General features: G+C 40.0%; 1 protein-coding gene across 2 annotated transcripts; it reads right to left on the bottom strand.

Annotated features, from left to right (window-relative positions):
* Positions 1-604: 604 nt before the first annotated feature.
* kdm8 (lysine (K)-specific demethylase 8) lies at positions 605-6,459 on the bottom strand. Of its 2 annotated transcripts, XM_038703665.1 has the most exons (8): positions 6,310-6,459; positions 4,342-4,821; positions 3,431-3,603; positions 2,484-2,616; positions 2,333-2,383; positions 1,088-1,237; positions 885-977; positions 605-800 (listed from the first exon to the last, which is right to left on the bottom strand). In XM_038703665.1, exons 2-8 carry the CDS (start codon positions 4,795-4,797, stop codon positions 636-638), a joined length of 1,221 nt encoding a protein of 406 aa, XP_038559593.1. In that variant the 5' UTR covers positions 4,798-4,821; positions 6,310-6,459; the 3' UTR covers positions 605-635. The 2 variants fall into 2 exon arrangements, with proteins under 2 accessions (XP_038559593.1, XP_038559601.1); XM_038703673.1 differs by lacking the exon at positions 885-977.
* Positions 6,460-10,810: the final 4,351 nt, after the last annotated feature.

The raw sequence follows: 10,810 nt of genomic DNA, 5'->3' as shown, positions 1-10,810 counted from the left end.
CAAGAGTTGGACTGTCAGGGTACTTAACCAATGAGACAGTTTTAATTTCAAAGTCTGTCTGTGCCCAGGGGATTAATTCATTTAATTTATTAATTTTCATCTGTGACCTCCTTGATTGCCTCAGTCTGTCAGTTTAAGCAGAGATCCGTGTTTATTACCACATTTTTGTACCTGTAGCTCACTCGGTTATTAAATTTGAAGACTTGCCTCATTTCCATGAATTATGGAAATCACACATCTGAGAATATTTGTAGGAATAAGGTTGAGAACACAATTAAATAAGCCAATTTGAAAAGAGAAACATATCCATATCAAATTAGATGGCTAACAACCCTCCGTAAATGATATGCATGATGAAATGAGCACAAACAGTTTTAACTGCTCATTTGTGTTGTTTTTTCTCCTGCTGGTAGCTTTCCACACAATAGATGTTGTTGCAATCATCAGAAGCACAATTAAACTAATCATTCAGCTGTGTGTTCAGCATTCATGGATTGAAAGCTTGTGTGATCGGTGGTTGTGCTACCGTTTAAGAGAATTAGCCTTGTATTAGTTAAAATCTCCAAATTGATTTCCCTCCACAGCAAAAGAAAAGAAGCTAAACTCTTTTTTCAATTTTTATTATGGATCTGCATTCATGACCACCAAAAGCTGACAGAGAAGCTGAGTTCTAAGGATCGGACATAATGCCAGTATCGGACAGGGATGAAAAGCACGTCTCCAGGTTGTAACACACATTCGAGATACGGAGCCTTGGCAAACTTCGGGAACCGCTCTGTGTCTGGATTCTCCACCTCCACCTGCATGGAAGGATTCAGAAATTGGAAATACTGCATATATTAGCAGGCTCAACATGTACTATCTCTATGGACTGTCAATCCCACCTGACTGGTATTGTGAAGGAGCTGTGATTGATGAGGGTACAGCTTGTCTGTGTCCTCGGGGGAGTATAGGCGAATGTATTTGCTTCCGACCACCTGATATACATATATATACATGAGGAAAATCCCATGTGGTAAACAAACTGCGACCCCGTGAAAGATCTTTGACACTAACTGGATTCACAAAGCAGCGTTGTTATCGTCACCTGAGCCAGGAAGTTCTGCTGAGGGTCATGGTGAAGAGGAGACACTGTACCTGCGGGCCCAAACCATGCGTTTACTGTAATATTGTCTTCATCTCCTTCACCAAGGCAGCAATAATCAGGGAGGCGGATGTCTTCCTTCAGCTCTGGTATCTAAGGCAACATCAAAACAAACAAAATTCCATCAAGGGCATTTACAACTAAGTTCACCGACTAAATAATGTCTTGTTGTTTCTTACCAGAACATTTTCAGACGTTTCCCAACGTTTTTGTCCTTTTACTGTGCATTTCCTTGAGGTATTTTAAAGAGGTCATATTATGCTTTTTGGCTGTTTCCCTTAGCTTTAATGTTGTACACGGTTACAGGCTGAAGCAGCTTTGTTTCAGATCACACTACGTGCTTGTCAGGACCCACCTAAAGAAGGCACAGCTTCAGAGCGGCATACTTGGTCTTTCAGTCTGTTCATCACTTTGGTCCAGACTGAAATATATCAACTATAACAACTATTGGATTCATGTTCCCCTAAGGATGAATTGCAGTAATTTTGGTATACCCGAAACTTTTCATCTAGTCATCAGGTCGAATTTTTTATTTGCCAATTACTTTGGTTTTTGACTAAATACCTGCAAAACTAATGACATTCCCATCGGTCTCATTTGTTGGGGCTCATGGTAATTAGCAAATGTTGAAATGCTAACCCTCTTAACATGGCGAACATCATAGCTGCAAAACATCATGCTAGCATTGTCATTGTGAGAATGTTAGCAAATCACAGCTACCATGGCTGTAAGTTTCTTTATTATTGTTAATTTTTAACACTTATTTATTTGTCTTTTAAGGAAATAATATGACATTGTTAAATCAGTTTCTAGATAAATATAAATAAACAGCTGATCGCAGGTTGAGGATGTAGTGTGAAAAACCAGGATGAGTGATGACTCCTCGTTTGGCCTCATTCTGATCTATTAAAAAGCCTAACAACTTTTGGCTTGACAAGGTGCTCTTTTTGTAAAGTTCAATCCAGACAATTTATTGACTTGTACAGTTAAATTAGGACTAAAAAGTCAATACTGTTCAAAGTGATGTGGCGTGAGGAAGAAAGCTGGAAAAAGTTGGTTCTTCATAGTGCCAAAAAAACATAACATGAATAATCAATTAGTAAACTGACAAAATTAATAAATAATTATTTTCATAAACATGCACTGATTTCCAAAGTAAAATTAAGACAAAAACACGCAGTACCATACCTGATCAAAAAGCTGGTGCTGAGCAAGATAACCCAAACCTTTCACTCCATCCTGATCCGCAGAGCAAATGAAAATACTGTTAGAAATCACATGGAGATGTTTTATCTTCCTTTATTAATTTTAACGATGGAGGAGCGAGTCTTGTACTTACTTTATTTAAAATGTATCGATCAATGAATTCATTGACCGTGAGCAGTGTTTGTGACCATTCCTCGTCTGTGTACCTGGATCCCACCTCCACAGGAACAGTCCGACAGCCAGCAACAGACCTCAGGTATTCTATGCTTTGCGGTTAGGGAGAAAATGCATGAATTACACATTACTCTAATACTTGAGCAAAATTCACAAAAAATGTCATGTGTGCACTTCGGGATGTCCACCATCAGAGCTGAGAGTCAGATGTCAGGAGCCGTATGTCAGATGTCAGGAGCCGTATGTCAGATGTCAGAGTGAATAGTCAGCAGTGAGGGGGAGGACAGTGAAGGATACTCTTAAATGGAGAGGCAGTTATGTTTAGTGTCAGAGTCAGGAATCATGGATGTTGAGACAAGTAAACTGACCTAAACCCAGTTTGTGTAGTTCACACATACCCACATTTTAAAGCAACAAAGACCGAAACTAACACTATACATCAAAGCGCTTAGTATCAAACTCATGTAAATTGTATGTTACATCCTGCAGGTTTTCTGGAAAGGTCACTCAGCTGGTGTTACAAGTGTAAATCAGTCTAATTACATGGCTAGACTGAACATAAGCAGGGTCGTAGTGTTTAACCATGATGGAGGACTACTGATGAACAGTATATGCTAATATTAATACCGTGGAGCCAGTGCTTATAAACAGAAGTGGTTTGCTTAATGAAAATTTACTTGAAGACCTTGTGATTATGATTTCACCTAACCTATAATTTCTGAGCAGACCTTTGGTAGAGAGTTTGACTGAATGAGTTTAACATGCTAATAATGATAAATGGGTTCATAATACTGACATTGTCATCTGGACAGAAATATGCTGAACGATACTGATGGATGATACCAACCTATGTCATACACATAGCACTATTTAACTGAACAAGAACACACACTAAAAAAGGCAAACCTCCAGGGGTGTTCGTTGAGGGCGGGCCAGTGGTCAATGATCCCCTCTAAAATCAGTGGTTTGAGGGGGAGCAGGTAGTTCGTGCTGAAACTCTCCAGTGAAGGACACTTTATCCTGGGAACTGCCAACTCTTCTTTGATCGCAGGAACATGTGGGCACTCGATCTTTATTCTCTGTTAATGATGCCAAAACAACAAGGATTTGTCAAGTCTTTAATTCAATTCTGAAATGAAGAGCTTTAAGGTGAAAATAACAAGATAAACTGTGCGCCTGTGATCTTATTTCTCTTGTAGAGCTGAAAGGATTAGGCAATTAATTATTTTGATAATAACTGTTTGTTATTTTGCATGCTGAAATACCCCAAAAACTCAAAAATAAAAAGTCCAGTGTTTAATATTTATGAGGATCTATTGACAGAAATGCAAAATAATATACAGGACTGTGTTTTCAGTGGTTTGTAAAGACCTTACATAATGAACCATTATGTTTTTATTATCGTTTAGTATCATCGTATTCATGTTTCTACAGTAACCCCAATGGACAAACTGCTTTACATTTACATACACAAACTTTGAATCATCAAGAATCTAGAAAAGAACCTTAACTTGACTGCACCACAGCACTTAGTGGTCACCTAAATTAAACCAGCAGTCCAGGTTTATGGTAATGATAACTGATGATTTCCTTCATTCTGTTTTTTTTTTTAATTTTTAATTATACATGTGCTGTAGCAATTAATTTTAAGCTCTCAAGACAACAATGTTAAAAAATTCAACTCAAATCTTAACGAAGCATCACATTACTAGCCCCAATTCAAATCCTTTTACCCCACTTTTTATGTCACTACTGAGGAAACTAACAACTTGTGACAAACTCACGTAGAAAACTGTTAAAATAAAAAGACCACTGACCTTGACCTCAGCATTTTCACGTTCATTTCCTTCTTTAATGGATTTACTGACTTCACCCTGCAGAATCCGAACAATAACCTGAAGTATATTATCCATGATGGCTGCACCCATGAGTAAACCCATGTCACAAGTCTTTACAGCCTGCAGGACCTCATCTGCTGATGGGTCTTCACGACACAGAGCGCCCACTTTGAACAGGCAGCCGTAAGAATAAACACGGCGCCATTCTTTGTCCACGTGTCGCCAAGTTCCCATGTTGAGTTTCTCCCATGAAAAATCCAAAATGATCTGAGCGTTAAGCATTCGGCTGGAACTTGTGCTGATGCTGTATAGCTGCTGCCTGGACTGTTTCAGTATTTCCACCACACTTGACTCCACTTTATCACTGAACTCCAGTGGAAACTGTTCCTCATTAAGAGGCAGAACTGCAGAGATCTTTGACCACAGCGCTGCCATTGTTGAGGAAGGTCTTTATTTAAGCTGTAAGACAAGCAGAGAAAGTGAGTCAGTTATCATGTTAAGAGTGAATTCCTAATGATAAAGCACTTACTTTAAGCTTAATTTCCATCTGCACTGTTTGGAGAATTCAACAATTCAATGTGACTTTCAGAGGCAAAGGTTATTTAATCACTTGATCCGTGCTCAGCTGGTCATGGGTCCACCAATGTCAAATTTTCGTTATAACTGCCCACCATCGTTACACACATACACAGGCCAGTTGCTTTCTCTGTCGCTGACAGCCTCTTTGCTGCAGTGAAACAGATGTACGCACGTAATTTCCAAATTGGCAACCACAAAAACGCAGGTGAGGATTCATGAGCCAGAGCTGAAAGTGTGACACATGCACAATGACGACATTCTGTCACATGGTTTCTGAAACCGCCAGCTCTGCCTCCATGTGAGTGCACCCACGTTTGGATGCTCTGGTTAGGTGGAGATGGAGACAACGCAGCCAACTTTGAGCACCTGATTCATTTGAGTACAGAAACACAGCGTTGTGAACCAAAGAGAATGGTTGCATTTAATATGCCACATGCCTGAGGTAATCAGTGCCAGGGCAGTTATGACCCTGCAGTGCATGCCAACAGGACTCACAAGTCTGATATTCTGCACACATCACATCAGCTGAAACATTACTGCAACCGCTGACATTAAGCACATTTTGCTAAAACAACAAAACAAGCAGAAACTCCAGTTTGGGAAAGAACGGTACAACTGTCAAATTGTATTACGGAAGTCATTAAGGAAGATGGGCAGAGTGAAAGTGCACATCTCCCACTTTCTAATTTACTTGTAGGAGGAAGATAATGATATTTTTCTTTAAAACCTCAGAAATGGGACTCAAGAGCCATTTTTAGATAACCATGTATCTGCTCTATGCTGACGTTTTTTTCTCACAATCTCACAAAAAAAACACATAAAGATATTCACTGAAGGACCTGATGTCAGCTTTATTGCTGCGAGGCGCAGAAGCAGAACTTTAATTAAAAGGTACAGTTAAACACCCAAATGGAAGTCAAATATGAAATCTAAAATTCGCAAAAATGAAGATTTTACCAAATATATCCAGTCTGAATCCTAAAGCAAAGACAAAAATGAAACAATGGGGTCAAAATTGGTTAAGTAGGCACAATCTGATGATATATTTTACACAAAACACACACTTTTTTTCACGAATTAATGAGACTCCTGTTAAGCGCCACTGTGTAAAGTATTCAGAGAGGAATAACCACAACAATATAATCATAGGGAACATGTTGAATATGGCATTCAGAGAAAACGCTATTTTGCAAACAGCTATTACTATGAATATGAACTGTTTCTGCTACATTTAATGTGAAACCTAACGAAATCGAGTAAATAAAGTAACGTTAAGAACGTTAACATTTGGGTTTAGCTTATTTGTAATTTCACCGACACAAACGCTGCTAGCTAAACTGAATTGAACACGTTAAACGTTATATTTACCTGTTGTAACGACATCTACGCCGTGAATCCAAAACTATCTGTACAACAGGAGACTTTAACCAGCACCTGTACTTTATACATCCATGGTACCCAAGCTACAACATCTTCAGCCACAACTTTACTGCCTGTGGGACAACAATAACATACCGGAAGGGAACTCGGACAACGGAAAACATTGGTTCCACGTTACTTTCAAGTTGTCCAAAAAAGGAGTTAATAGCTTCCCAAAATGGTGCAAAAAATCGTGAGCTCTCTGTTATACCTACTTAAACTATTTCAAGCATGTCGACGTTTAATGTCTGACTTATTTTTTGAGCACAAACTATGATCTGCACTCACTCTGTGCTCCTGTAGAGGGTAGTCAGGACCCTACTGTGCATACCTACATTGTCCCATCTGTCCACAACCTCACCCTTGCTGCAGCACAAAAATCTGTCTCTCTCTAATCTGAGCTTTTGCTTTTTAGATTATCAACCAGCTGTAGTAAAGATAAGACAATTATAATAAAAAAGTGCTCCTGTGACAGCACAGCCTAATTCACATACACATAGAAACACATAAATAAACTATATAGACAATACATGTGTCTCGACAGGTGAACATCCAGTCATTATGTGGCTTTGAGGCAACAGTTCTATCATAATAAATGATGGCACGAGTGTTACACAAAAAATTGTTTCCCCCCTCTTTTCATTGCACCTGCTACTCAGAGTGTTTTATGTAAATACAGACATTCCTAGAAGGCTGATTGATATGTATCTGCTCATGCAAAGCTAAAACAATAATTGGGTTTGTCTTTTTGATGTCACACATAGATATTTGAGTTTTTCATATTCAATTGCTTTTTTGGAGGGGGGGAGGAGCCTGAACAAACATGATAGGAACCCTTCTGCAGGGAAGTCTAGAATCTATAAACACACGGCACTATTATCAAATGTCAAACACTCTATGAAATTCAAATAATCTCAGTGCAAACCATGGAGCTGTTCCTGTATGTAAAGCAGATGGAAACAAGAGCGAGAGACAGCCTGTCTTTCCAGGAATCACAGGGGATTTTCAAATGTTTCATGCATTTCTGTTCATTGTCACGCATTAAACAGCAGAATTCTCGTGGCTCAATCTATTGTTCACCTGCTCACATGGAGGTGAGAAATTACTGTAAAGGCCAAAACTGCAGAGTGTTGTTTTTTTCTCTTTTAAGCTCTTGCTATTGCTTTTGGAATAAAGGGAATTTAAATAAAAATAATGAAATAAATAAAATTTAAAAGAATAATATCCACAGGAAACTGCATTAAGGATGAATATGTGTGCGTAACATCAAAAACCCCCCAATAACAATCAATTACAACTCAATTTTGGGCCAAAATATATCAATACCAAACCACACTGCAGCCAAAAAAGGAGCCAACAGAAGTCCTTGTTTGAAGTTGGTCAGCTGGTCAACAAACTGTGTTCATTAGTGTCTGGGATGCTGTGGGAGACAAACCAACTTTTTGTTTACCTCTGTTTATGTAAACCGAGGGTGTGGTCCCAGCACGAGAGGCCGATGTATTATTCAGATGGGCCTGACTCTGTGGTTGTAAGACAACATGGGGCTACACTGAAGGTCAAAGGCCCAGCAAAATTATTCCTCCCTGTGCTGTCAGCGCTGACTTCATGTGCAGGCCCTCGTTCCAAATCTCCATTGGCATGGGGTCAGTGACCTTTCCCCTGCTCTATCTGTCCCTCCCAGGGCCTTGTTAGCCAGTGTCCCTCTGAAGATACTGAAAAAAATCGATTTTAAAATGTTATGTGTGCTATTTCTATTCTTCAGTTTCTTGAATTTAGGTTTTTGTTTAATGGTTTCTAAGCTATTTAACTGGTGGCTGCCTCCTCACTGAGAAATTAAGAAAAGGTTTTGTAAACACTTTCAGTACATCCCCTTAAATTACATCTTTTATATTTTCAAAGACTAATTAGACACACAATACTTATACCTTTTTTCCAGTCTTTGTGCTACGGTAAGCTAATTGGCTGCTGGCTCCAGCTACATAAACTGTACAGAAACGAGAGGTATCAATCTTCTGATATAATTCTCAAATAAGGCAAATAAGCATATTCTCAGAAGCCATACTCCTTTTATTTACAATTAATGTCCTAATTTACTATTTTTCAAACATGGATGATTGCATTCTCATCAATGTCACTATTCTGTGAATCTAATAATTTTTGTGAACCAATAGGACATTAAAAACCTAATTTCCAAACACATTCAGCACTGTTAAAAAAAAGTAGAATGTCCATTCTTTAGCTGTTCTGGAGCTTTCAGTCATATGACACAATCTTCCTCAGCAGATGGAGTTGCCTGTGTTGCTGAGGAAGATTGTCTGATATGATTGAAAGCTCTAGTATAGCTGCTGAATGGACCTTGCGGTGAGATTGTTTTGTCAGCTGCTTTTTTCAAGGTCAAGAATGAACTTTCAATCTCACCATCGTCTCCACTCTTTTCTTGCTGAAAAATGTTTTTTTAAATATTTAAAACCTCTTTAACTGGACAGTTAATATATCAAAATTCACTATAACCATAAGTGCTATGTGCTTGGATTGTTTTAAAAAACATTCAGAAGTGAATTGAAGGTTCTCTCAAAAGTAGTTTTTATTTTGGGCCTCTACAAATGCGAGTCTTTTTTGATATGTTATTTGGGATCTAGACTGTGCCTGAGTTTGTGCAGTAAACAGTTAATTTGATTTGTATTATCATGATTCCCTTTGAACCTGCTTCAGCAGCGCTGTAACAAAAAAAAAAACTCTCAGCAGCAGCGGCAGCAGCAGCTCAGGGTTTGCCAGGAGCCAAACAGGCTAGCACGGCAGCATGGACCATGACTGTCGGCAGCGTATTCCCAGAGGCTTGCGAGAGCTGAACCACTGGGACACCACAGGAGGGATGTAATCACCACCATTACGCTCCAGGTGCTGCTGAAATAAAAGATGGAAACAAGCCTCTGGTGGTGTTGCCATGGATCAGAATCCAATTAAACACTGTTTAGCTCGACACAAACTGCCAGTCGTAGCCTGTTGACTCATGAAATTAATGTATTGTCGTGGCACAAAGAAACTGTTGCAACAGAGAGTGCAGCGTGATCCGAGGCACGACCTATTCAAACCGCTGCTGCAGCTTCATTCTGGTGTGTGATGTAAATTTCATTAGGCAATTGAAGTATCACAGAGACAACGCAATTTTGCATCTGTAATTCCACAATCTGGTCATTCTTGTCACTGCCTAGGTTTTGAAGGTCATCTGTTTGCTCAAGCTTTTACACAAACACACATCATGTCACTGCCTCCAAACGCTGTGTCACATTTATCCCCAAGGCAATTTATGCATGCATAAAAGCTAGTGGAGGTTAAGGGTTGCTACATTCCTTGGGCACCTGGTAATGGATATTTGGAAATACCCAGAGGAGGTAACGAATGAGAGGTGTAAAGTTAAATGTCCTGTGAAATCATCAGGAGGTCTGAAACAAGCTGCCTTTACAGTCTCTGGGAGGTTTCCACAGACAATTATCTTGGGCACACCCAGCCCTCAGTTCAGTGTGACTACAGGTCAGCGTCGCAGGTCTGCTCACTTACAGATGTTGCTGGTAAGTCAGAGGCAGGGAGGACAGAGCCGTCCCCTGGGTCACTGCGAAGGCACAGGCTTGCCAGCTTCGCGCACCTCCACAGAGCGGTGTTAGTGGAGCAGTCTTGCCTGGTCGCTCCAAGCAGGTGCTCAGTTCCAGTGGCTTAATGTGGGACGCCGGAGTGCAGGCAGTCCGTCAAAACCACTTTGGATCAAATTAATGCAACCAGGTGTGCCCCTGCAGTTGGGGCTCAGGTGACACCTGCTACTTCCCTTTAATTAGAGCTCAAACAGCTGTTTCAGGATAGACAGAGATGGAGAGGGTCCCCAGGTTAGTCTGCTGCCTCTTAATACCGATCACATTTGATTATTGCTGCAAGTTTTGGATAATGCTGATACATGAATCAATACCTGGCAGTGGGGAAATTTTCACCCTTTCCTAGCGCAATAAAAAAGTAATCATGCCATTGAATGCGTTTGCCAGCTTGAATAATCCCCCGTTTTTAACTCTCCCCCATTTCATTTACAAGAAGAGTACGGCACTTCTGGCCAAAAAGACTCACTTCTGACAAATATGACTCACTTGCTACAGCAAGGTAAAGATAAAATTGGAGGCAGTCTTCACCTTGTTATTCTAGGACTGTGAAGAATCTTCAGGGGGCTGCAAGCTCTGAGGGTAGTTTATGTAGCTTTGATCTTTCTTGGATGCAGTAATAAGCACAGTGCAGATGAAGAGAGAAGGTATCCATCTTGAAATATGATTTCCCTTTGGTTCTTTAACAAGGCTAAAAAGAGGTGGGTGGTCAGCTCCAGGGGCTCTGCAGGAAATTCTAAGCTCCTGAAAGGGTGTGAGTGTAGAGCTCATACATACGACTGGGGGATCTGAACAAAATGATATTACTC

Source organism: Micropterus salmoides, unplaced genomic scaffold (assembly GCF_014851395.1).
Source record: "Micropterus salmoides isolate LMB-PRFRI ecotype aquatic unplaced genomic scaffold, ASM1485139v1 Ms_hic_scaffold_10, whole genome shotgun sequence".
Lineage (NCBI taxonomy): Eukaryota > Metazoa > Chordata > Actinopteri > Centrarchiformes > Centrarchidae > Micropterus > Micropterus salmoides.
The sequence above is the reverse complement of the archived record's forward strand: the minus strand, read 5'-3'. Positions and strand labels throughout refer to the sequence as shown.